This window comes from Fistularia commersonii, chromosome 32 (assembly GCF_037954325.1).
Source record: "Fistularia commersonii isolate RoL2024-O1a breed Wild chromosome 32, RoL_Fcom_v1.0, whole genome shotgun sequence".
Taxonomy (NCBI): domain Eukaryota; kingdom Metazoa; phylum Chordata; class Actinopteri; order Syngnathiformes; family Fistulariidae; genus Fistularia; species Fistularia commersonii.
Window position 1 is genome coordinate 5581021 of NC_141315.1, and position 26634 is coordinate 5607654.

General features: G+C 42.1%; 3 protein-coding genes across 3 annotated transcripts in view; 1 reads left to right on the plus strand and 2 right to left on the minus strand.

Annotated features, from left to right (window-relative positions):
* Positions 1 to 30: 30 nt before the first annotated feature.
* Positions 31 to 3014, plus strand: bccip (BRCA2 and CDKN1A interacting protein). The gene is made up of 7 exons (XM_086139885.1): positions 31 to 194; positions 359 to 433; positions 516 to 596; positions 686 to 772; positions 889 to 1076; positions 1715 to 1880; positions 2653 to 3014. The coding sequence occupies exons 1-7, from the start codon at positions 57 to 59 to the stop codon at positions 2821 to 2823; spliced, it is 906 nt and encodes a 301-aa protein (XP_085996011.1). The 5' UTR covers positions 31 to 56; the 3' UTR covers positions 2824 to 3014.
* A 454-nt stretch (positions 3015 to 3468) lies between these two features.
* dhx32a (DEAH (Asp-Glu-Ala-His) box polypeptide 32a) lies at positions 3469 to 11353 on the minus strand. Its single transcript, XM_086139883.1, has 11 exons — positions 10211 to 11353; positions 9268 to 9461; positions 8259 to 8625; positions 7940 to 8179; positions 7763 to 7856; positions 6977 to 7126; positions 6233 to 6424; positions 5939 to 6079; positions 5047 to 5237; positions 4744 to 4934; positions 3469 to 3804 (listed from the first exon to the last, which is right to left on the minus strand). The coding sequence occupies exons 1-11, from the start codon at positions 10439 to 10441 to the stop codon at positions 3636 to 3638; spliced, it is 2160 nt and encodes a 719-aa protein (XP_085996009.1). The 5' UTR covers positions 10442 to 11353; the 3' UTR covers positions 3469 to 3635.
* Positions 11354 to 14034: 2681 nt separating this feature from the next.
* adam12a (ADAM metallopeptidase domain 12a) overlaps positions 14035 to 26634 on the minus strand; it is a 92460-nt gene continuing 79860 nt past the window's right edge. The window contains exons 13-23 of the mRNA XM_086139669.1: positions 24956 to 25045; positions 24166 to 24361; positions 23834 to 23942; positions 23063 to 23261; positions 21585 to 21662; positions 19487 to 19595; positions 19032 to 19167; positions 18671 to 18785; positions 16629 to 16889; positions 14604 to 14767; positions 14035 to 14242 (exon numbers count right to left, since the gene is read on the minus strand). Coding sequence (XP_085995795.1) covers positions 14173 to 14242; positions 14604 to 14767; positions 16629 to 16889; positions 18671 to 18785; positions 19032 to 19167; positions 19487 to 19595; positions 21585 to 21662; positions 23063 to 23261; positions 23834 to 23942; positions 24166 to 24361; positions 24956 to 25045 — 1527 coding nt within the window. The 3' untranslated portion in view covers positions 14035 to 14172. The remainder of the gene's footprint in view (positions 14243 to 14603; positions 14768 to 16628; positions 16890 to 18670; positions 18786 to 19031; positions 19168 to 19486; positions 19596 to 21584; positions 21663 to 23062; positions 23262 to 23833; positions 23943 to 24165; positions 24362 to 24955; positions 25046 to 26634) is intronic.

Sequence of the window (26634 nt, forward strand, 5' to 3'; positions counted from 1 at the left end):
GAAAGGCGAGCCTTTCACTCCGCCCACTCACTACACGCTTGACGCATGTTTGCAGCATGGCTTCCTCAGCTAAGAAGAGAGCGACAGGTTTGGGTGTAAATCCCGAGGAAGACGAAAAGAGTTCTGACGATAGTCCGGAGGAAGATGAAAATTCTGAAGAAGGCAGTGACTCATCGGAAGAGGAGATTAATGAGGTACAACTAAAACCCATGCATGACTGGCCTTGCTAACTTGCTAGCATTATTTAGCTAACACAGCTGTCTGGCAGTTGAAACACCAGGAGCAAAATTTGAAGTTGTTGTTTCATTCGAAATAAAACAGCAATACCGATGGTTGCTGTTTATTCATTCTCATTCAGGAGGTAATAGTGGATTTTGAAGCCCACGCCATCTCACACAATGATTTTAATGGGATCAAGAAACTCTTACAACAGGTTTGGAGTTTGTCTTACATAATTTGCCTCTTCAGATGTTTTGTGTCAAGTGTCAAAGTTTTTAACAAACGCTTGGGTGCAGCTCTTCCTGAAGGCTCATGTAAACACTTCAGAGATGACAGACCTCATAATCCAACAGAATCACATCGGAAGCGTCATCAAGGTAAGCTGCACTGTCCATGTTTCCATAGTCAATTGTGAAATAATTCCAGATATTCCAGCTCTGAATACTCAACTTTGTTTGTGCACCAGCAAGCTGAGGTGCCCGAAGACAGCGACGACGACGATCCAGATGAAGTGTTCGGTTTCATCACCGTGATCAACCTTACAGAAAGAAAGGTTTCGACCCCGACGATCACCTGTGTCGTCTTACTCGCTTAAATGGATGTAGCCCGATGAGTCTGTTAAAGGTCGAGTCATTTGATGTGATGCCACTTTGTTTGTAATGCTGACAGGGTGTACAGTGCGTGGAGGAGGTGAAGGAGCTAATCGTGGATCATTGCGAGAAGAACTCTACTCACAGCCAAACAGAACAGCTGGAGAAGATCCTCAATGACACCAGTAAACCAGTTGGGTTGCTGCTCAGTGAGCGTTTCATCAACGTGCCCCCACAGATCGCTCTTCCACTGCACAAACAGCTACAGTGAGTTCATTCGCAATTTTAAAACAACTTGCTTGGTATTAATTGGAAGCTGTTGATTTTTTTTTTTTTATGCAATCGAGAGGTGTTGTGATCCCCCCCCCCCTTCCCCCATACCAGAAATATCTTTTTTACGGTCTACCTTTATATTTATTATGCTTAGTTGAGTCAAAGTATTGTATTAGGAAATGAAAAGCGGACATTTAAACAAGTTGACTTAAAAATGAGTGAACGATTGTTTAAAAAATCTGCAAGAGATTGGTGTGTAGTTATAAGAATATGGCTTGGTAACTATCAGAAAATCTGAGAACTCTTCATGTGATTCACATATGTTTACAGGGTAAGTGAGGTGACTCCTGGCAGATTTTGTCAGTGTGTAGTAATGCTGGATGAAACCATTAAAAGCCTTTCCTTAACATTTAAACATGATAGGTTAAACATCTTCAAGAGAAGAAATCAAGTTCAGTTGCCACTACAACATTTGACAGGGATTAACCATGACCTGGATAACTGAGAACTTTCAGAGACATTTAAACATGGGCAAAGGGCACATGTTAATTCAGTGTTTTGAGATTTTTACAATAGACTAAATGTCTCCAGAAAGTGAAGAAATATATACTCATTGTCATTCTGTTCTCCAGAGATGAAATCTCTGAAGCACAGAGAACAAACAAGCCCAGTGGGAAGTGTCACTACTGCCTAATGATCAGCAAGACCTGTAAAGAGGCAACTAAGAATATCCCAGCCAGAGGACCGCCCAAAGAAGAGTTCATGTTCGTCAATGCAGAGGAGGAATTCTTCTATGAGGTAAAATTAAGTGGATGGATTGCATTTGAATTTTAACATGAAAAGTTGTAAGATAATATCAAGGTTTTAACTGCTCAAAATAGTGTTCATTTTATATTCTAGCAACAATCTTTTAATGCCAAATCGAGGGTCAGAAAAATGTGGTATCAATCCAGCCAGTAGGTGGCTTACGTCTGCTATTCTAATGTGGAAAAATAATCATTTTTGATGAGAAAAGCCGAAGGGTTTTTTTTTATCAGATAAATGTTTTGTCCCGACAGACCAGAGGCTTGTGGTCATTAGTTATGGCCACTTTTTAGGGCTGGGTACCTGACGTTGAGAACCTCTTACCAACTTAATCTTGCCGGTTAATCGTATTCAGTCTTGAGTGAATCTCATCCTGTCCAACTGACCTTTGTCTGCTTTATCAAGGTAAATCAGCTTGTGGATTAGAGATGGTCAAACCAAGTCAAAAAATAGGCCTGAACTTGACCTGAGCTTGTATTTAAAAAAAGAATCCTTGCATCTGCAACACAAAGATTTTAGCTATTAACACAAATCAATAAATTGCAGTAAAATATATTTTCAATTACAACATTAATAATTGCTCATGAAATGCAGGCATTTAAATTCAGGTAAGTACTCTATATTGGTGTGATTATCATCTTTTATCCATCCATATAATTGTATTTTTGTCTATTATTTTTAAATTGCTATCACAAAAAAATACTAAGTCAGTAAAACTTGTGTGTACCGTTTCTAAATCAGTGTTTATCTTGTTTTCTGCTGACAGCAAGCCGTGATGAAGTTCCATTACTCGGTCCAAGAAGAGGCAGATTCGTGTTTGAGTGGACGTTGGTCTCTCAAAGACGAACCCATGAAGCCTTTCAGGACTGTGATGTTGATCCCAGCGGACAGGATTCCCGCCATTATGGAAAAGCTGAAAGAATATCTGGCCGTGTGACTTTCACAATAAAACCAACATCTTCTACACAAAAATACACACGGGGGGCCTCCGGCTCGTGCCGCATAGACGTGGAAGTATGGCACTGTCAATTACAGAGGTATCAGTATTGTTAATTGTAACATTTAGTATTTTGTAAAAATTAAGGTTTGACTTTCTGAAAAGGTGAAAAGAACAGTATATCTTCCAGAGCTCTTTTCTAATTGTGTATTTTCTATTACAAATCTCTTGCCACGTGATTAAAAAAACAAAAAGTACTTGCTTAAAAAAATACATTACATTTGCTCATTTTAATGTGAGCACAGTGTGTACTTTGTTTTTTCTGTCTACCTAAGAGGGAGCTATACCAGCCTCTATCACATGATCTTTATGGAGGAAGACGTCCAGCATACTAACAAAAGTAAACATCTGCATTTACACAGGCGTTTTCCCACCAACACCGGAATTCAAGTCCCTCTGTTGCTAATTACTGTGTAACAACCTAAACATCTGTCAGAAGTCGACAAACAACAATCAGTTCGTTTGCAATGTTGGACTGGGAGGCCAGGGAAAAATTAAAACAAAGCGTTAAAATATTCAAGTAAATTTATCACAGTGTTGTTGTACTTTGACAGATTCCAGCATGCCAAAATCAAAACAGCTTCGTCTTATGAAAACAGTTGTGAGACATCGGAGGTCAAATACTCAACCGTGGATCAACTTTCACAAAGTAAAAATGGTTGACTTAGTTTGCGGAATACTAGAAACGTTCTACGAGCATATCAACGCAGCCGAAGACCAGAGCATAGATTTCACACATTCATCGTTTCACTTCACTGAATTACGCATCTGTCGTACGGTTGTGGCACAGACACTGTGGACTTTTGTTTCTCGTCTTTGCAGTTTCTAGATCCCTCTGGGTCCAACATGTCCTGCAGGATGTCCTTACTTTCACTTGGAGGCAGATTGTAGAAGTAATACAGCGGTGCCATTTGAATGAACCTATAATGACAAATAGATCATGGGAAAGATTAAAAACCTCAAAGACTATCACTGTAAATATGTTACCTCGACTCTATATTAGCGGAAGTTATAAGATTAATTTATGTTAATTACCCAAATGTATATATGGGCCACTGGGGTGGAACTGAGGCTACCAGATTAAACATAAATGGGGGGAAAAAATTCATATCCCATGGGAGGAGCCTAATGTGTTAAGGAGAAAGAAACCTTTTTCCCCTTAAAAAGATCACAATATTAGCAAAAATCCACTACTATTTCATCCTCAAATCTGGGAAGGAGGACTCCCCATTTAATGCTGCTGTCAGCTGTTTTTCTAGAAAATCAAGTTCAATCGAATTAATCCAAAAATGTAACTTGATCAGCTTTGAAAACGAATTTCACAACATTGTGTTTATTCATTTTCCTCACTTTTAAATAATCATCGCAACTCCATGTTTGACATTCATTCAATATCTAGAGCTGGGGTCTAAAAGTCAAGGCCCCCTGCCTGAAATTAAATAAAACAAAATGCACAGAGAACTGAGGCATAGTGTTGCTGAAATTGCACTTTTTTCTTCATGAATCTTAGGTTGTTCATCATGTATTTTTTAAAAGGAACAATTCATTATAGAGATTTACATAACTACCTGTTATCCTTTTACACTGAAACAAAGTAAAAATTGGACTTAGTGTTACTTCTAGGTAATTACGCTATGATTTTACTGGTCCGGCCCCCTTGACATCTATTTAGGCCGGTTGGACCAAAATGAGTTTGACATCCCTGATCAAAAATTGGAGTCACCAAGGAACTGACTGCATGTTTTTTGACTGCGGGAGGGAAATCTGAGCCACGCCGAAGAGGCCCCGTCCGAATCGAACCAGGGACCTCCCGCTGAATATGATAAAGCCGTCATAAAACCCAAAAAGGGATCAACTTACACCTGAGGAGAGATTTCAGAGACCGTTCTCATGCAGTTGTTGTCAGACAGCGTGTACTCATGGAAAACAACCCACTCTGGAAGCCCAAGCTTGTGAGACTGAGCCCCGTAGCCGGAGAGCGGGTGCACCTGGGCCATGTGCTTGTGTGTCAGGATGAAGTAATTTCCTGATCCGTCCACATCTCGAGCAATCTTCAAACGGAGAGAGGAAAAAGACCGGAATGTCAGGGATGAAAGATGCTGCGAAAATTAAACAAAGCGAAAGGCAGGAAATTGTTTCTCATATCCGCCCGGCTCTACTTACCTGCATGAAGAACCCGGCCAGTAGAGCTCTTCTGATGTTCTGAGCGTTGGACTTTGTTCCAAAGGAGGGTTCAGAAATGGGGAGCTCAATCCTGTTCAGGGTGTCGATCAATTCTGATCTGAGGGTGTCGGCTGTCTTCAGGGCTGAGTGATCCAGGAAATAGTCCTGGCACCACTTCTCGCTGCTGAAGTCTGCAGGGGAAACGGTACAAGCGTTGTCGTTGAAACTACACAGGACCAATATTCAGTTACGTGCAATGGTTTATGAAAAGAGAAAATCATAAGTGCACAAAAAAAATGATCGATAGGCATTGAGAAAAAGTTTACACACTTGAAATCTGACCGAAAAATCCAATTTAAAAAAAAACAGAAAACTCTTGCCAGTTTTACGATGAAAAGCCGATGAATCTCCATCGAGTATCAATGTCCAAATTAATAAAAGAGGGAATCATTTAAATTCATTGAAATGGTCTCCAAAATACATACAAGTGCCTTTCAGAATGATTTTGGGGGCCTTATTCAGGAATTGTGTGCGGCCTTATTATTTATTTTCTTTAATTTAGCTTCTTGAGCAATTTGGTGACTTTATCCACCATAAGTTTTTTTTCTTTCAAAGCTTTCAGCTTTAGGAGAATCTGCAGTCTCAGGTCGCTCGTTCGTTTGTTGATTCGTCTTTTTAAATCAGCCAATTCCAAAAAAAAAGACAATGTCAAACGTATGATTTCATATACAGTCCCTCTAATGGGAAGCCTATCCTGTCAAAGTGAACCACTTGTTTTAATGATGCAATGATAAAGAAGAGATCGAGGAATTGCGGTGGAGAAGAAGAATCAGGACATGTATTTCGACTGGCCAACTGCACGCACAAACACACACGTACACACACGTCTTACAGAGTTCTCTCTGACTTTGCTTGAAGGCGTTGTAAATGTTTATGAGGGTGAAGTGATCGCCATCGGGATGCTGGAACTTTCTGTGACACAGGACAGCCTCGTGGCTCATGCCAGCAGGTGGCTCCAAGAAACAGCTTGGCGCTAAAAGACGATAAACCAAATAAACAAAAACCAACAACCATCTGGTTCAGTGTCTCATGAGAGAGAAGTTATAACAACTGCATCCATATGGCGACTGACAAATTCATTCTATGGCTGATTTTAAGTGACAACCAACAAGACGCAGCACAGTACCTGACAGCATGGCGGCGATGGTCAACATCTCACTCACGCAGTCGAACTCGCACGACGCAAGTAGAGCTTTAGCCAGTTGAGGTTCGAGCGGGATTTCCGACATGATGATCCCGATTTCGGATAAATTGCCATCGTCGTCTAAAGCCGCGAGATAATCCAACTCCTCCAATGCCTGCATGAAACCCTCCGGATCTGCGTGTTTGATTCAGAAATTCAATAAAATGAAAGGAAAAAAAAAAAAAACGTGTGATTTTAACTGGAAATCATTACTGTACACGTATCCCGTGCAACTCTTCACATAAAAACAGTGAATATCATGCCAGGTTATTCAGGCATGTAGACGCTTCAGCACATTTGGCTTCTTCATCGCAGCAGTCTGGTGCTGCCCTAACAAGACAAGTTGTGTAATCATTAATGAGCCGGCCTCTTTTTAGCTCATTCTGTGCAGCCCATGTAAGGGGGGGGTTAAAGACCAGACAATGGTTTGGAGCAGGGTCCTGTCAGCTCCGCTTATTCTCGGCTCAACAAGCCCAAACAGCCACATAGTGCAAGTTCATCTGTGCTTAGTCTTGCCAAAAAAAAAAAAAAAAAAAAAAAAAAAAAGAGAAAGAGAGAGAGAGCAAGAGAAGATAGAGTTTATAGGGTTTGCACCCGTGGGAAAAAGTAACCCTAAAAATTTGTTTGTGGTCATACTCTAAAGGTGATTCTACAGTTTCCAAGCGGTGAGCTATTTTGCTATTTTACCTGGTCGGTCCATGAAATCGCACTGTCCTAGACCCCCTATCTCCATCCTCTTGAGGAAAAGGACTGTGGACGTGATGTTGGATTCCAAGATCTGTGGGGACGGCTCTGCGGGAAGCTGGCGGTCCGCTGGATACAAGCAGAAACATTTACCTGCAAAATAACGGGAGTATTGGAACCGGGCGAGCAAAAAGACGAAACGCACGGCTTACACGAGGATATATCTTGCACCAAACATTGAGAGAAAATTCAGTGTCATTTCACACAGTATTCTGTCTGTCAGCTGGAGGCTCATTGGAAATTAAAGAGAAATGTGAAATGTGTGTGTGAAATCTTTTTAAAATGGTATTGTTATAGACTGAATTCCACAATGCAGCGCTAATTTACCACGTCAATGTTGTGGCAATAACGTATATTTGTTTTCTTCCTGACAATCTTTTTGATGTTCATTTTTTTTTTTTTTTGTTGGTGTTTTTCAAAGTGCCGCCGTTTTATTTATGCATTCATGATCTATTCCGCTTATCCTGCCCTCAGGGTCACAGAGGGGATGGAGCTTATCCCAGCGGTTTGCCCCTGCTGCGGTTTTATTTTCTTTGTAAACAAAATGCAATTTGTGAGAACCAGTGAAAAGACAAACTCCGGGGTTTAGGTCACTGCCAATCTGCTGCTTGGATCAGACCAGCGACCGTCTCATTTGTAACATTTGAGTCTCTTACTCCTACCATACACTTTACACTTTGGCAAAACCTTCACGCTAGAAGGTCTTGCGGAGTTCGTGGTGTGATGTACCTGTTGGTCCACACAGCTGCGTGCGTATGTTGACCTGACACTGACTGATGGTTTGAAGCACTTCGGAGTTTGCTCTAATCCTCGGATTATACACCTACAAGGATGCAACCAAGAACCATTTTGTATCAGCGCGGCGCTCCTTTAAAATTGAAGCTGATCTTAGTTTAAATATCTTACCATTTTTTTCTGGACCCCTGTGTCAATGACGAAGTTTACCGACTCTGTCACCCACCACAGGTCTTCCCCCTGTTGGGTGGAGAGAAAAACCGTCCTTGATTTTTGGGAGCCTGGTTGCTCGGCCGCCACGGGCAGAAGCCCCCCCTTGCCGGTGCACAGGACCACAAGAACCATTGGGCCCAGGTCCACTCCCAACCTGGTTCCCTCTCTCTGGAGGATGCTATGAGCGTAATGAACCTCCTGGACACAAAAACACAGGTAAAACATGAGAGGGGACCTTTATTTGAATCTGGAGATTCAATGGATTGGTGTCACTCACCTCCTTGGAGGCGAAAAACACGACGACGTCCCCGTCTTCTTTGGCACGGTGGATCTCCAGCACCAGTCTCAACGCTGAGTAGAAATAGTCTTTGCTGCCGCTGTGGACCACCTCGGCAGGACTCGAAGCCCCGAGACGGATGAGCGGAACTCCAACATAGTGTCCGAGCAGTTTATCGGTCAAGGGGGGGACAGTGAGGACCACGACCCTGAGCTCGGGCCTGTGCTGCAAGATGTTCTTCAGCAGGCCCAGGAGAAGGTCTGTGCTGACCGTCCTTTCATGGGCCTGGTCGATAATGATCACCCCATAATGCTCCAGAAACGGGTCCGACATCATCTCCCTCAGCAGGATGTCATCAGTGCAGTACCTGAATAATGAAAGTCATCAGAGCGTTGAAATGTAACGAGAGATAGCGCGATTAGACGCGAGCAGCCATTAGAGCGGAGTATGTGACCAAAAAAAAGAAGAGGAAAAACAGCAGCTCTCTGCTGTCCTTTATTCAGCATTTGCTCTTATTTTTGGTTTGCCATTAATATGCATTTTCTTATTTTCACTTATTCATTTTAGTTTGGTGTTTGTCTTAGCCCCGAGAGCCTCTGCGCAAATGGATGAACATAATGTCAGTCACTAAATTCTGTGAGCCAAAAAAGAATTGAATAAATAAATAAAGATGTGAAGAAAAAAAAAAAATCTAATAGATAAATAATTTATTTACATAAATAAATACATAAATAAATAAATAAATAAACCTCACTTCGAATAGACGTCCAAACACAAGACAAACCAAAAATATACCATATAAAAACTATTCATTTGAGACGTGTAATTGCAGAGGACGTGCATTCTTCACTCATCTCTTCTGATTGAGTCCTGGCGGGGGGCTGTGTGCACCGTTCACAATGTGCCTCAGCGGGGGGGGCAAAGCTTTCGAGAAAATTATGAGCGGCAGACAGATTGGGCGATTTCCAAGTGTCATTCAAGTGTGCCGCTGGCCGCGAGGCGGACGAACCTTAGAACGGTGTCTGAAGAGCAGCACGTCTCCAGACGGATGCTGTAGCCCACTTCGTGGCCGATGTTGACGTCCATTTCGTCGGCCACGCGTAAGGCCAGGTCCACGGCCTGCTGTCGGTCGGTCTGCGTGCAAACAACCATGCCGTGTTGGTACCGGGCTGACAGGCAGAACTCCGCGCACCACTGAGGGATCTGAAAAATACGTTCATTGCGGAATTGTTACGTTTTCTTTTGTTTGTCATGACGGCGCACAAACGTTTAAAACAGACACATCAACTTGAGTTTCCACTGGCAAGCATCCTTCCAGGATTGTACCAACAGCTTTTGTTGAAGCTTAACAGCAAAACAAACAGTGACAGCCGATATCCTACGGTATTATCGCTCATAATGCAAAATTGCTTTGGCAGCATGTGGCGGCTCCAGCGGATCAGGGCTTTGCGGTAGGAGGTCCACCGGCCCATTGGGGGCTTTTGTGCAGGCCGGCGTTCAGACAAACAAGGCCTGAGCTTGGACAGACTCACAGAGACACAACGGCATCTGCTGAGCTGGGCAGCCTCCCCACATAATGGGCAATAAACAGCCCCATCCGAGTAAATCAAAGAATAATAAAACGAATACAAAGACAGCTCTCTAGAGCTGGGTGTGGGTCTGACATAGGCAAAGCTGGGCTACAATGCTTTTTTTTTTTTTTTTTTTTTTTTTATTATTAAAAAATAGAAAGACGTCATTAACTCTGGGTTGATGTCAAGTTTGAAATCGATAAGGAATTTTCTTGAGAATATATGCACGATATGTGGAAAGTAATTGAGTAACACAATGCACTAAGAGAAAGGAAAATCACTTCTTTTTTTTTTTATGCATTTAATGGTTTTACATTTCTCTGGAACAGACACCTCTCAGTGAAAAGCTCCAGGTGTATTTTTTTTATTTTTTTAACTCACCTGAGAACTCCTCCCGGTCTTGGCCGTCCCAGAAACAATGACCAGCTGGTTGTTCACCAGTGCATCCTCAAACTCGGACCTGACTTCCCACACGGGAAGGCTCTTCCTCTCTTTGAGCAGTTTGTAATACCGGGAGGAGAAGGGCAGTCCGTCGAACTGATTCAACTCCAGATCATCTCCGAAACCGAACGAGTCCTGCTCCTCACCCGCGGGGTGACTTTCGTCCGTCATTCTCCTCCTTTTTAATCCGAAACCCAGAAGAAATCCATTTTTACTTCGCAAGATTTAAAAAAAAAAAAAAACGCCACGGGTGTCCATCCTGGAAAAATGCGCGCTCGGACTGAGATTATGACGGGTCAATATAATCTCGGATTAAGAAAGTGAATCCTATTTATTAAACTTTTTTTTTTTTTTTTTTTTTAAAGAGAGAAATAAAGAGGGAGTGTGGAGAGTTCAGGTTGGAATGACTGAAGCACCGGCGCGTAATTTCCCCCTGAGCGCAGCGTCACACGTGTTTTGGGGCGCACATACATCCCGCCGGTAATCGCCCGATTAATCCCCGGCAGTCACGTGGTACACAACGCGGAAGTTACACGACTCTAAAATGCTTAATCCCGTGGATACGTTTATTTGCGCGCGGCATTCGATGTTTGATCCAAAAAATAAAACTGAACTAAAAAAAAAAATGCTTTGTACATATCAGTTGAATGTGTTGCCGCAGTTCGTAATTTTGGAGTTTTGTCAGATGAATGAGATGAGGCGCTTTTAGATCACGTGACAATCTCATACATTTCTCACTGAAATAGTTATCAAATTTAATCAATACCTTAGAATTTTAAAAATGACAATAAACACAGACATATCTTCATCTTCTTTTGGCTTTTCCCTTCACAGGTCGCCACGGCGAAATCAACTTTCTCCATCTAACCCTATTCTCTGTAACCTCCTCTCTCACACCAACTACCTTCATATCCTCTCACTACATCCATAAATCTTCTCGTTGGTCTTCTTCGAGAACTCTTGCCTGGCAGCTCAAATTCCAGCATCCGTCCACAAACATATTCTCTAACCCGGCCATCTGAACACGCCCTCCTCCTCTTCTTCTTCTTCTTCTTCGACCCACAGTAGCCCAATTTCCACTGGTACCCTGTAGGTCATCAGTACCAATGGCGGTTGTTGTTAACCCAGTCCTCTACCGATCTGGTATGATATGGTAATGGTTGACTCGCATGTTTGGTTTTGGCAAAAGTTTTACGCCGGATGCCCTTCCTGACACAACCCTCTGCATTTATCCAGGCTCAGGGAGACACTGCTCCATGCTCCCCCAAGGCAGGCTTGGGGAGACACGGGCCAGTGCATATACCCGGTAATATTTAAAAACACTTGTATAAACTACAACATTCCTCTTCTTTTCCTTTCAGCTTATCCCTTCAGGGGTCGTCACAGCGAATCAAACCCTCGTCTCTGTATCCTCTTCTCTCACACTAATTAACTTCATATTCTCTTTCACTCCATCCATAAATCCTCTCTTTGGTCTTCCTGTGAGCCTCCTGCCCGGCAGTTCAAACCTCAGCATCCTTCTACCACTATATTCACCATCCCTCCTCCGTACATGACAAAAACCATCTCAGTTCGGCCTTGCTGACCGTAACTCCGAAACATCTAACATGAACTGTCCCTCTGATGGACTCATTCCCGACTCTATCCATCCTTGTCTCTCCCAAAGAGAACCTCAACATCTCTGCTACCTCCAGCTCTGCTTCCTGTCTTTTCCTCAGACAGTGCCGCTGTCTCAAAACAATATAGCATCGTTAGTCTCACCATCATCTTGTACACCTTTTCTTTTATTTTGGCTGATACTCTTTTATCACACAATACCCCTGACACTTTTCTCCACCCATGATGTAATCTAATGCATTTCAAGGAAATACCCCCTTGTGTTTGAATGATACAACTAAGCATCTCACTGTCTCCGATTGACTCGACCCAATACTTTTGACTTTAAAAAATGACAATAAATACATAAATATACATGGCAATATTTTAAAAAAATGTACGAACTACAGCATCGATCCTAATAAATCCTAATAAAAATGTGTAAATATTATTGGCCAAATGTGTATTCGTGTTATGCACGGTCAAGTTGTTCGGTCCATAAGCGCATGTGAAATCATCTCCACCTGATCCACTGGGATTTTAAGTCGCTGTAAATGACCGTGTGAGGTCGAGGAGGGCACTTTTCGCTTTTTTGAGTGTGCTTAACCTACGGCTCCTCGTCGTATTTGTCCATGTGTGCCAGTAAACACTCTGGTTTGAAATGTATTAAATTCATTAAAGAAAGCTATAAAGTAAAATAGCTGATGCACCAAAGTCATTGAGAAAAATGTGAATTGTTTGAAAAAGACAGCTTTACTTATACTGCTTGGAGTTTAAAATACAATGACTGGACACTGACACTTTAAGTGTTTACTTTACATATGATGTATCAAACATTTGTCATTAAAAAAAAAACATTGTTCATTAAGATGTGTTCACCTGTAACACAACATACGAGGATCATAAAGAGACGTGACTTGAAAGTCAGGTGACCGATGGTGACTATTTGTCTACAAGCGCACACAAAAACACTTTGCGTGGGGAAAAAAAGGCAAACAAATTGAAGCAAATTGTAAACTAGTGCATTATTACAAAAAGAATAGTATCAAAAGTAACAAAAGTCCATTTCAGCAAACATGATAGTGAAGAGCAGTGCTTAAAGGAAAAGGTGTGTAGTGTAAATGTACATACGCTATGATGCAGTTGAGGAAAACAGTTCGATTATCGCGTCTGATTTTTTTTTTTTTGTATCTGCCGTGTAGATTTGTTGCTATATGACTCTATATAGCAGATACATACGGAAAAGAAACAAAGACAAAATGAACAATTGCTGCGATTATCTAGACAGCGTCGAAAGCCGCATCTCTCTCTTTGTATAAAAATGCGCTGGGTTCGGAAGCAACACGTGCACGCTGCAAACGAGAACAGACGTCACATCCGTATGGCCGTGATTTGAAGAGGTGATGCAGATTTAAATCACAGTCTTGCAGAGGCCCCAGTGCAGAAAGGCATAGAGGGAAACACTCACACACGTATATTGTTCACAGAAGTGTTCTTCTCCCGAGGTTCCTTCAACTCCATTCCGATCCGTGTTCAACTCCCGTGTCAGAGTTTTGGCGGATCCAAGCTCAGAGCCGGGTTTTGTTCATGAAATGAAAATGGCTCAATGTAGTATAAATGAAGACGCCAACCTGTCTTTCAAACTACCAGCCTCTTGACCTACAACGTCCAACCAACCTGCGATGATGCGTTTGTGTCATCAACTGTGATATTTGAGTTTTTGGCTTGAAGCTGTGACGATGAGCTTTAGCCTTTGAGACGAAAGAACAAAAAAGAAACAAACAAACAAACAAACAAGTGTCTACGCAGATTTTTCTCTGATCTCATTTGCCATTGCACAATATCATTTTGAACTCGGTCTTTTACAGTATTCATTCGTAAACCATGATGAAAAGAATTCCCTTCGCTAATGAAAGCAATTTCACAGATTGGCTTTTTTAAAAGATAAAAAAAAAAAAAAAAAAAAAAAAAGACAAAAAAAATAATCTTGATTTTCTTTTTTGGGAACACAACTGTGAATTCAATGACAAATTAAAAAAATTCTAAGCGGCTACTGTGTAGAAGAAAAAGTGTCTGGCACAGTGCACTGCGTGGCAATAAATACAGAATATAAATACTTTACATGTACCTGAGCTCAGACTCATAGCACCTATTTTTTCTTTTGACACAGAGCACCAAAAGGGACACGGTAGGTCTTCTGATTCAGAGGTCAGGAGAGGCCACCAACATTTAAGGTTTTCAAAGTTTCCATAGTGCAAAAATTTCTAGTGTCACATCACAACAACGTCCCTTCCAGCCAAAAAGTCTCATCTGCTGTACTTGACGTTGGCGATTATGCAAGGCTTTGGTAGCGTTGGGGGGTGCTTGGGACTGGGTCTGCGAGAAGGAGGAAAGAAAAGCAGTCAGAGAAAACGATATAAAATATCACCTTAGTGTGATATCACATCATGATGGATGTGCCTCTAACTATTCAAACTATATATTTACGTTCATAGCATTGTGTTGTGGTTAGAAGCCTTTACTGATTCAAAACAGCTCCTATATCGGGGGAAATACTCTGTTCATTGTGTCTGACATGTGATTTTTCATACCTTTTCACACTCGAAAAGAAAATTGGCTTCTTATTGATGTGAAATTTCCATTTTTCCAGATCACTGAACCGTATACTTTAGTAAATGGTATAAGCGTCATTTTTTTCTTTTTTTTCCTAATTATTCTAGCGAAAATGGCAACTCACCTCTCGGGGTGTGGGACCGGGCGCATAGGTCTGGGGACGCCAGGTACCGGTTTGGGGCCAGAAACAACCGGAGGCCTCTGAACTGAAGTGGGGCTTCGTCCGAGGCGAGCGCTCCGTGGATCCGCAGGAAGGGGCTTCTGAGGAGGACTGGGCTTCTCCAACTCCTGTCCAGGTGCAGACACAGGACAGGAAGAAATGTCCACTAGGTGGCAATCACAGACAATTAGAGCGCCGTCCTCCTGTCCTCGTCTCAGGGCAGCGCCACAGATGAGAAGACCTGTCATGTGGTTTTAATCCTTTCGAAAAGACTGAGGTCATGATGAAGACCTGCTACCCGCTTCCCAGCTGGTCTCCATTAGCTTCCTCCTCCTCCTCCACTTGGTTGGAGAGGAACCTCCTCAACATCACAGAGGAGACACAGCCAAAGACAAAACCTCAGACCCCACTCGCTTCACAGCCTTTGACAAAGTTGTCATTCAAAACCTCAAATTCCTTAAAACCTACATTTATGCAGGACAGGGCATGTACCGCTGCACGTGGCTTCATTTCTATCCCGATTGTCCGAGTCAATAAGATTGATCGGCGTCCACAAAAGTCATTACAATGCCCGCTAGTCATCGGATAACTAAGAAGCAAATTGGACGGAGGCATCCGCTTCGAATAAATTAAACTCATCTCTCGGAACCCCAAAGGCTCTCTTAGGTGACACTGTTCCAGATAGGTCAATACTTCTCTGTGACCCCTCACTAATCAGTCTGTGCCGTTATCTATTTAACCCCCTCCCCTGACACAAATAAAATTCAACTCGGAAATTATTTCCGGCTCAAACCGCTCCTCGATCATCGGCTCGCCGTGCACTGGATGTCTTGCTCCTTTTAATTTTGGTCTTTCATCCCCAGTGTCTCGGTGACCGCTTACACGTAAGACACCATTAAGTTCTGTACGGAATAACCCAAAATAAGAGGATTGATTGAACTTAAGGCTCCAAAATTTTCTTTTCGACCCCCCAACAGCTGACTGTCCTCAAGAGCTCAAAAAGGCATAAAAAGAGGCACTGGGTAACCAACAGAAATCCACAAAACAGATTGGGAACCATTTCTTTTGCATTGCATTTGCAAGTAAAAGGGAATCATTTGATTTTTATTTATTTCTTTTTTTTTTTTAAACTCTATTTGTGTTATTTTCAGTTTTCCAAGCTTCCCCCGCTAAAATTCAAGTCATTTTATCTCGACTTTCTTCACGTCTATTACGAATTCAAATAGCATTTTTAAAGTATGTTTTGACATCTCTGAGAAATTCAATTTCCATTTGACTTGTAGCTCCCTGGATGAAACAATATAATTGGTGGAAAAAAAAATATATAGATCATCTTGGATGTAAAAAAAAAAAAAAAAAATGGTTCCTCTTCAGTCAACTGACACATTGATAGTCTCCAACTCCCAACCGTCATCCAACTTTTCTACTTTTTTCCTCTGTTTGGGTCTCTTTTCCCCCACGCTTGCTCACAGGGGGCACGTCAAACCGGATTAAAAGGCAAAGAGGAGTCTTTGAGAATCATTGAGTGAGAAGGATTTAACACGAACCTCTGGCTTTCTCTTCCCATCATCTGTGACCGCCTGCAGTGCCATGACTAAACTGTTAGTGGCAGCACGTTTACCACTCCGTCATATTTGGATGTACTTGCTCACTCGACTGGAGTTTCATCGCCTCCGCCGCCCCGCCCGCCCCGCCCGCCCGCCCCTCTAAGGCTGGCTCCATTTTCATTATTTATGTGGTGGTTTGTGTTGTAGAGCTGGAGTCTCGCTCGGATGACGCTAGCTCCCGGGTTAACCCCGTTATTTTATGAGACTGCGCATAACTGTCAACATGCATATATTTTTACAGGCCACAAAAGGCCCATGAAAGCGGTTAACATCGCAACGCCGGTGTGAAGGTGCAATGACAACATCATTTCCCTTGTTAGGTGTTACAGGCCGCGGCGATGAGAAATTACGGTCGTCATCAAATAGAATCCCTCTTGCTCACCAGCACCATCCTGTAGGAGTTGTGGCGGGACGCGCCTCGAGACGGAGCCCCCCTGGCTGCGACGTGGATGCGAGGCGGCGGGGCCCGGTGAGGCGGTGGGGCCGGGGGTCTCGGCTGCCCGGCGAGCGGGGCGAGCGACAGAGTGAGAGACACGGGGACGGGGTGGCTGAGGTGAACCGGAGGGCACTGGGGTAATCTGCGTAAGCTGTGGGAGGGGTAGGGCGCCGGCGGGGGCGCTGCCTCGGGTCCCCGATGATGAGGCTGCGGGGAGATGAAAGAGAGTCTGAGCGAGAAAAATCTTCCGGCGGTTATATTGACCTCAACCTCCCGGGCTTCCCGGCGACAACATTTTTGTATCCCGTCCCTGCTTCTCGCTTCGTCCCTATGTCATACAGTGTCATGTCATGCAGATTATCTGTCACCTAGGTAACCTGTCATATACCTGTGATATAAACAACTTGTCACCGCGGGGCTTTAAAGATCCAGTCAACTCTCAATTTGGCTTGACTGTCAGCACTGGCCTCCAAGTCAGATATTATATTTAAAAACAGAAAAAAAAAAAGATCTCGGTAGATTGGTTTATATTTCTGTTCATTGCAAGATAAGTTATCATATCATTTTGATATCTTGGAATTGATTAGACGGTCCTGCAGGAAATAATTTTTTCTAATTTTCAAGCCATGCGTCGTTTGTTTCCAGATGATTTATTTCAGAAGCTTCCCTTTGGCGTCCCGATCATTTTGACGTAACGTCACAACATTCTGGTTAGACAAAGATCATTTTATCTTCCAATATTCAGTCAACGAGAGACAATCTTTTTATGTTTTCAGGTTAAAAGAATAACATTTTGGTTTCAGCTCATTTTCACATTGTTTTCTATCATATTTGGTGGGATTCTTTAAAAGTGAATGTTTAATTCAGGTAATATAACTCTCCGTTGCAGACCAAGGAACTTTAGGGTTTCCAAAAAAAGTCAGTGAAACAAAACCGAGGCACCGGCAGCGCTGTGCTTGTGTTCTGGGTGTCATAACTGATTTGGTATTTGGGGTCAGATTTGCAGTTTCATGCTGCATTTTTGTCAAGGAACTGCAATTTGCTCTGCCCCCGTTGCATTGTCAAACCTCCACAATCAAAGATCTGGGACTCGTTCAAAGACGGCTGACATAAGAAAAGCCCACACACATTCTCATTTAGACTTAAGGTTCCAAGAATAGGGCCAAAATATGAGTCTTTATTTAGACCTGGCCAGATGTGAGGAGATCAATCATACATTGAAACACATACAAAGGCACCCACATGAGCTCATGTGGTGGCTTAACACAGCTCCGGACAACTGGAAAATGACCTCACCTGCACCGCGCTTACATCAAACAGCTTTGCAACCTTTCTCTTCTTACCGTTGAGTCCAAATGAAAACCACATGCCTCTAACCGAAAACACCGATCCCGCGGTAATGCATAACAGCTCGCCTCATTCCTGTGCCACCCCGCAGCACAAATGTCAATTCTGACACAGCTTCTCCTATTTCGGCCCTCCGAACGCAATCGATCACGGGTCACTTCCCATTATGGAGCATGTCAAGGCAGTAATGGAGTAGTCAAGGCAAACAGAGATCGAGACACGCGGGTCATTGCCGTAATATTCTTCCTATCTCCGAGTTCCATAAACCGGTAATACATTTCTTTAAAAAAATCTCAATCGGAGAACTCCCACTTCACGGCGGGCAGATAATAATGACAAGAAATATGTTCAAGTGTCATGAATACATTGCTTACTACGGACTCCATTATCAGAGCCCTCCTTCACACGTCCACACGGGGAGGTGTGATTTAATTGGATTTGAACGAGCTGTCATTTGTGTGAAAACAATGCATCAATCCTGCTGGAAATGATCATTCCGGTAGACGGCACGGAAACACTCGCCGGCAAGATGTATACGGCGCGATAAAATCTTGTCCATGCAAAATGCGTAAAAAAAAAAAAGGGGGACTATTTGTATTCCTCGGAGAGATTTATCAACGACGCACAAGTGATATACTGACCTTGAAGGGGGCGACCCCGTGTGGTAGCGGTGGGGCCGGCCGAGACGGCGACGCCGAGCTCGCCGTCGGAGGCCGGTTAGGAGTAGACGGTCTGCTGATCGCGGCACTTACGGATCTGGAAAACATGGACAAATATATTTCTTATCTATCGGTTACGAGGATCGTATATTGTTTCCCCTTTACATGCGGAGAAATCCCTGAAGTTTCGGGGAAAGGATCCAGTTATGCATCAAATTTTCATGATGCCAACAGTACATCAATATGAACCATTAAAACATAAAAAAAAAAAAAAACACAACACCGTCCATGACTATTATTTATCCTTTTAAAAATGAGTCAAAACACCGAGAAATGAAAGCACCTGATCTTCTCGATCGGATTCTTCTTGCTGGAGGACAAAATGGCGAGAAGAGATTTCCTCTTGACGCAGACGATCGAAGCCGCCACCAGGACAGTGAGGAGAGACACCAGGATGCCCACGGTCAGATTCCCGCTGTCTGCCCGGAAACACACACAGAGATTAGAAGAAGTCTCCCTGTGAGCTGAACCTGACACAACCCTGGCCCGAGCCTTTCAACATGCCTACACGCTTACTAGATCATTCAGTTTCTCATGTTACGTGCTTGCCTGAAATCATCTACAGAGCGCTCTGAGGATCTTTCAAAAGGCATTTTCAACCTCGACACTGCAGAATTCGCGAGATATAAATTGCGTCTCGGTATGAAATGTCGTATATAACTGCCGAAAGGCTCAATCATTCCCTCCTTTAGTATTCCGGGCTGTGAAAAAGCAACCGTTCATGTAACGTTGAGTTACCTGCTAACCTGATGGGGCCACTGTCAACACTTCCACCAAAACCTGCCTTGTCACAGAATGGGGGCGCCTTGTGAGCCTCACAGTGACAATTCTTGTTGTTATTGCAAACCTGCATTTTATGAAAAAGACATTTTCCAGTTATTCCAACAATGAAGCATCAACAATAAGCATGTATTTTTCATGGAAAGTGCAAGTCTTTGCAAGTCACATTTTTTTCTCGATGTGGTTTTTAATTTCAGGGGTCTCCTTGTGACATGCTACAATGGTATGCTGATTATCATTCATCAGTATATAGCTATTTGACAGACAGTTGGTTTTAATATTCTTTACATTCTTTACATGTCTTTAAACGTAAATCAGGAACTCTGCAACCCTAGGAGGTCCGTGGAATTGCTGTAATTGGGGTTGTGAACGTTTTGGTTAATTAGACAATTTTTCTACTTTGAAAAAAAGAGCGACACTCGTTTCCCCCCAATTTATATGGTTTTAAATATGAATGAACATGAATCAGAAAATATTGTAGCATCTAGATATATGGGGGCAATAGATATTTCGATCAGAAACGCAGAAACGCACAAATGCGGCAACACAGAGGAGAGGAGCTCTGGCTCACTAGCCTTGAAAAAAAAGGAATCTGTCCATTATTTTACTAGCTCAGTACTATATGCATGATAGCAGGCAAGTTTATGTTTACGTTTTCGCTTCTATGTTTTTGTTTAAAATAAAAATGTCAATTGAATTGATCATGCAATTAACAGACAACGTTGATAATGGCATCGGCATCAATTGACCTTGTATGTGAATAAAAGGTGGTGGCCTTGCACTTGTATAAAAAGCTATAAAAACATGAATTATAAACTTGTGCATTATTCAAATAGCCAGATTGAGCAATTGGTTTGTGAATGGTTGGTGCATTTTCCAGACATATTCAACCTACTGTCGTGGGAATTTGAATAAACCAAAAAAGAATGATATCTGATGAACTGTTATTCTTGATTTTGTCAGTTTTTATCGTCGGACAAAATAGACATTCCCTGAAACAGTTCACCGTTAATTCAAGACGAAAAAAATGTAATCCTCAAGGAAAGAGAATCAAAAGGAAGCGTGTACATTTAAAGGGTTTCCTGGATCACAGTTGTTTTATAATATGCTCTTGTCAGGTGACAGTGTTAATAATTCAAAACTCCGAGAGCATGGGAACCAGTAATAGCCAGCCACAAGCTACCACAGCAAACAGCCGCATGGCAAAGATAAAAAAAAAAAAAAAAAAAAAAGGAAGAAGGAAAGAAAGAAAAAAACCTTTGTCCTGTGCCACATTTTTATAATCCCTCCCTCGTCTTCCTGTCATGCAGAGTGGAGGAATGGTAAAGTCTAAGAGGATTCCCCAGCAGGATAATGTGGAGCAGGTGAGGGCTTCTTTCCAAGGCAACATCTTGATCTAATCTATGCATACAAGGGTGCCTTATCCTCCTGTAGGAACAACATCCTACTATTTTTACAAGTGAAATATTCTTTCGAGCTTTATAATCATGCCTTTAATTAAAGTTAAAACGACGGCGATTCCGTGCAATAACCGGTGACGCTTCGCTTTACGACGCGGGTCACTTTTTCGCTCGAGCTCGGATGTGATTTTAGTGGGCTGAGACAAATTTTCCGGGACCTTCCTGTGAATTTGAGGCCAACACAATAACGCCACGTATTTCATCTCTAGAAGTCTAAGAGGCTCCGATGGGTGGCCGATACCCGTGTTCAAACCATTACCGCTCCATCAGTCTGGCAAAATATAATCTGGACTCACAGTTGTTGGGAGGGGGACGCTATCGCGGGAGTATGATGAATAGTACTTTGAGCCAAACCTAAATGAAGCCATTATATGTAATTGATCAAAACTTTCAGCAACCAGAATGATTGATTGCAAGGCATTGCAACTGCTCTCTACCCACCACGCGCAGATGATTTCGAACATGTTGCAGCAAAAACTAGTTTCTTTGTGATGCCGGAAGGCGCGGCGAAAGTGCTAAGGGTCTAATATTTCCAAAGACGGCTATCATATCAAACCTTCGAGATGCTGAAACTGGATGAAAGCTGCCGCACTTACCCCTCGACCGCTGCACTTGGCCGAGCACTCGTGCACGCCGAAGACGCTGACATTCTGGCACTGACGATTCAGACACATCTGAAGCAGACAAAGACATGAAAAGTTGGCAAGGAGAGCTGAAATCGTTTCAATAATATCAGAATCCTTTTTATCCTTTATGGGAAAAGACCAACAGATCCAGTTTGCTGTTTCTCAATGACCGGTGATATCACTGAATAAATATCAACGTGTTTTCTCTTTCAGAGAACATATTTGGAAATGCTTCTCGGAAGTTGAACCACGGACTTGCTCTGCCCAAAAATACCCAAGTTGCGTGTTAGGATGAGCTTGTCAGCGGGAGGCACAAAGCCAGTGATGACAGATGAGAACATAGGCTGGATCCTCCTTCGGGTTTGTAGCCAGAGAAATAAATTGGACTAAATACAGTAAATGTATCATAGAAATAAGGATCGGATAAACTGTTTACCACTAAAAGATGCCAAGTAGACTAAATAACGGTGAGTCAATGAATGTCTGGCGTGAGCAACATCCAAAATGGACGGCACAAGAAGAGACAGCCAGAAACGGGAAGGGAAAACGAGAACAAAAAAAAAAAAGTTGACTCACATTTTCCATTCGTACTGTATTTCACCGCTAAGGGTCATATTTTTATAATGTTTTTAAGACAGTCATACAGATATATCAACTCACACTGGTAGCCAAACACTACAACCTGTAGTGACTGTTTGATTTTTGCTTTGTTTCTTTTTTTCAAGTCACTCGTGGAATATTATCCATGAGAGACATTGTATATAACCGCAAAAATGTGGAAGACTGGGGGCGGACTTTGGGATTTGAGCTCCATGCAGGTAGTCTGGCTGCACCAGACGATCCCGGCCACTGAGGACATTTAAATGAGATGAATTGCTTTGAGAGCCAGTGCTAACAAAGATAATCCCCTTACATTTTTGCCAATAGACACAGGAGCTTTTTTTGTAAAACAAACGGACATTACAAAATATTAACTTTGAAGCAAAGACAGAATTCTTTGAGGCACTGTAGGAGGACGTCCTTTGCGATTCTTTTTTTTTTTTTTTTTCCCCTTTCCTGTCATGTGTAAGCGATGAAGCATTTTGGTTGGTATGGTCCATTAAGGTTTTTTCCCCCACTCTGTTTTCAGAAATAAATACGGCGATGTCGAGTTGGTTTTTGGGTCGACCGTCACTGAAAAGCATCACATCTGCACGCGGTTCTTATGTTGCTGTTCTGTTTTATGCTCCTTACACACCTCTTGAAAGTGCAGTTTAAATCAAGGGGAATTCTTCATGCGATGCAAAGGTTAATGGAAATCTTGACCAAACAAACTGTGTTTGAGTTTCGCATCTGAGTAACTGTTCTGTTAGTGTTGTTTTCTACCTTTGGGAGGGAGTTAGCTGTGCCGGTGTTTATGTCGTAATTACATCTCGACCGTATTTAACATGGCAGGTCATCGCTCTCACCATTTCATTGCCACACTTGGTCCCCGTCAGGACCAGACCGGGGTCTGGCATGTCATCGCCCAGGTAGACGTGTGTACCTCGGCACAGTATCCGTCCCCCTTCCTGCAGGGGGATGTTTGTTTCTATGGAAACAGCATTGGTGCCAATTACAGGGCGGTTAGCCCCTCCTTGGCACTGGATTTTGCCACATTTAGCATCCCTGTAAACAGAATCAACAAGGAAAATAACGATGTTGTGACTGAGTGAACGTGTCACTGTGTGTACATGCAATTATCGTTCCTATCACTGTTGCTCTCCAATTAAATTTAGAACCAGGCTCCTTGTTTGTGTGCTTCTCACATTACAACCTGGTTTTCTAACTTGATGCAGGATGTGAAGTAACTACATAGCCTTCAATTAAAGCTGCAAGTAGCTGTTATTTCCACAGTACAATTTGTCACTTATCACCTTGACAAACGGTTATGTCTACAAAATACCAAAAGATAGTGAAAAGTGGGCCGGCTCAAAATACCCGATCAAAGAGAGCAGCACCCCAACGCTTTTCTGACCTCCTCATAATTAAATACTTCACCGATATGAAAAAGAGAATATTCTCTACATGTGAGACGTTGGACGAAAACAAAAGTTTTCGTGATGACGATAAAGTTGTCGCGCCATTTAGTTGCTTTTTCAATGGAGATTTACTTTTCAAGCGCAACAGCAACTTTAAATGTCCCTCTGGTTGCTGTATTCCAAAATTATAATTCAATTAAAATGAACACTGGGTCTTACCGCGCTTCACATTTGGCAAATGAGCCTTTAGAATCCTTTCCGCAGTTACCGTAGGGATCTCCTGCTGAATTGACTCTTTCAAAGCAAATGTCTGGAGCTGCCTTGGCTCCTACAACACACAAAGAAACACATTGACACATCGGGCCAAAAGTTTTCATTTTTACATTAATTTTTCATTACTTTTATTCCCTTAATGCATATGCACACATATTTGTTATGCTTCTCACGGTGTATTTATGACTGAGAAGAAGATAGAATAACAGACACATGTCATAACTATTTTAGTGATAGTTGTCAGTGTTAAGACACCTGCAACAGTACTTTCTACCAACCTTGTCCCCACAGTGTGATACACTGCTGCTCGTGTGTTTGACAGATGCCGTTGTAACAGTAACCGTCGACGTTGTGGCAGGCGTGGCCATCATGCAGGTAGACGTTGGCAGGGCAGTGGGGACTGCTGCCGGTGCAGAACTCTGGCAGATCACAAGAGTTTCCGGATTCACGGCACGGAGTGCCCGCTGGCTTCAGCTACACTCCAATAGGGGCCGCAAGAGAAAGGCATCAGGATCCAGGGTGATGTGAAGAGAAATATGCAATAGGACAAAAAGAGTTCTTTCAACTAAATGCCATTCTCGTGTTCGGGCATGGATTGAGAATAAATGAGGGCTCTTGGCGCAAAACTGAACTTGTGATCTTTAAAAATCCCATTTTGGTTTTGGCTGTTGGATAGAATTTTTTATTTAATTTTTCTTTTTTTTTTTTGGCTGGGAAATGACCCAAAAAAACAAAAAAACTCTGAGAGTGACCTAGACATCTTTTTTTTTAAGAAAGTGGGAAACAATTACATGAAAATTACAAGGAAATTTGAACTCAAAACCACGGAATGATAATCAAGGAGTAACAGAACATGTCATTAGAAATAAAAGAAAAGAAATACATCTTAATATATTTCAATGCTGTAATAATAGTGGCATTAAACCTCCTTCAGAGGACACAGACATAGACAAACATAGGGTTTTATGACACCACAGATGGTGGAATTTCGGGGTCCCCCTGGAGGTTGGAGATTCCTACCATCTGGTGGTGCTTGAATGTACAAACTTTTGGAATAACTCGACAAACCTGACAATCCTGGCAGCACTGCCCATGGGCACAAACAGCGTCCCCCTTTAGTGTACAGGTCGTGGCATTGCAGCAGGGATTCAAACACTCCTTTGCATAGAACCATATAGAGAGAGGGAAAAAAAAAAAAACAACAGAAAGTTCGACAAGTAATATTATCTCAGTGGTAAGATATTTCATTGCACCTCGGAGCAAATTCTCAGACGCTGCTATCAGGGGGGAAGCAGCCCCAGCAGGGCCATGTTTCATACCAGCTGAACTAAAAACCTGGCAGCGGCGCCTCGAAAAGCTGCGTGCCCAAATGACAGACACAACAAATTCATTTAGCAGACTGGAACAATGAGCTAGAAGTGTGGTGACTATGAAAATGAAGAGCAGGGAAGAAAAGCAAGGCTAAACTCGACCCAAAAAGTCTGGTCTGAGCAAATATATTGAATATAAAATGTATAAATGTATTGCCTGGTTAGATAAACTGCAGCTTAGTGTCAGTCACTAGGTTATTCGGTTTATAGCTGACTCACACTACCCAGCTGCCTTTTAGACCTAATTTTCATTTCATTTTCCGACTGAAATTATGCAAATTCAGATGGTCCTGTCAAGCATTCCTGCAACTGAGTGCGCCCATCATGCGCCGCACAATCACATCGCCCGCTCCCCGTGGAGACCAAATGAGATCGGATGGATTTATGCTCATTGTCACATTAAATCGGTCAGTCAAACTGCAGCACCTTTCACACCATTAAAGTGCATTTCAAAGTGCTTTACAACAGACTGAGCGAGCGCAAGATGTTAAGAGATGATTTAGAAAAGGAGGCAAAGATGCTGCTTGAAAACAAACACTACAAGTCTGTTTAGTGAAATACCAAAAGCTAAATAATAACAGTAATAAGAGCACTAACAACACAAATGTCAATTATCGTGATAAAATAGATTATATTCTATAAGTAATTATATTCCATAGTGAAATACCAAAAGCTAAATAATAACAGTAATAAGAGCGCTAACAACACAAATGTCAATTATCTTGATAAAATAGATTATATTCTATAAGTAATTATATTACAAGAGTAAGACTGATAAATATTGAAATATTTTGAGTAAAAAAAAAAAAAACAACATAAGTAAATAAGTAAATTTAATGTTACGAGAATGAATTAATCCTCTCAGGCCCTCGGGCAGGCTCTTTCTTTATTTTGGACCATTTGACTAAGAGCATCATCACCAAGAGTTTTATTTTATTTTATTTAATTTATTTTATTTTATTTTACTTTATTTTATTTTATTTTATTTTATTTTATTTTATTTTATTTTATTTTATTTCAATTCAGGAGAAGAAGCAGAGAACCAGTGGATATAAAAGCTTTCCTTTTAAACCACTACTGTAAGACATAATTCTTAAAGAGCTCAAAAATATGACCATATAACTGGAATAGCTCTTCCACTCACCCCAGCCGGTAATTTTCAAATGCATTTGGTTTGTCTCGTGTGTTTCAGACATTACTGTCACTTATGTCTGGTGTTCTCTAGCCAAAAACAACAACAATGAATTGAATTATTCCATAAAAAATATAAAGACAAACCCTATGAATCAGCCTTTAGCAGAGCACGGAGAGAGAGACATCATCTTTATCATATCACAGATGTAACATCTCCTTTTGGAAGCCCATCTGTTCTCTCCA

What these genes read in the sequence shown, in the direction of transcription:
- bccip (XM_086139885.1), top strand. Translation starts at nt 57, where the DNA reads ATGGCTTCCTCAGCTAAGAAGAGAGCGACAGGTTTGGGTGTAAATCCC. An exon ending in ACATCGGAAGCGTCATCAAG is followed by an intron (nt 597 to 685) that starts GTAAGCTGCACT and finishes TTTGTGCACCAG; the next exon opens with CAAGCTGAGGTGCCCGAAGA. An exon ending in AGGAGGAATTCTTCTATGAG is followed by an intron (nt 1,881 to 2,652) that starts GTAAAATTAAGT and finishes TTCTGCTGACAG; the next exon opens with CAAGCCGTGATGAAGTTCCA.
- dhx32a (XM_086139883.1), bottom strand. Translation starts at nt 10,441, where the DNA reads ATGACGGACGAAAGTCACCCCGCGGGTGAGGAGCAGGACTCGTTCGGT. An exon ending in AGACCGGGAGGAGTTCTCAG is followed by an intron (nt 9,462 to 10,210) that starts GTGAGTTAAAAA and finishes CGTATTTTTCAG; the next exon opens with ATCCCTCAGTGGTGCGCGGA. An exon ending in TGGCCGGGTTCTTCATGCAG is followed by an intron (nt 4,935 to 5,046) that starts GTAAGTAGAGCC and finishes CTCCGTTTGAAG; the next exon opens with ATTGCTCGAGATGTGGACGG.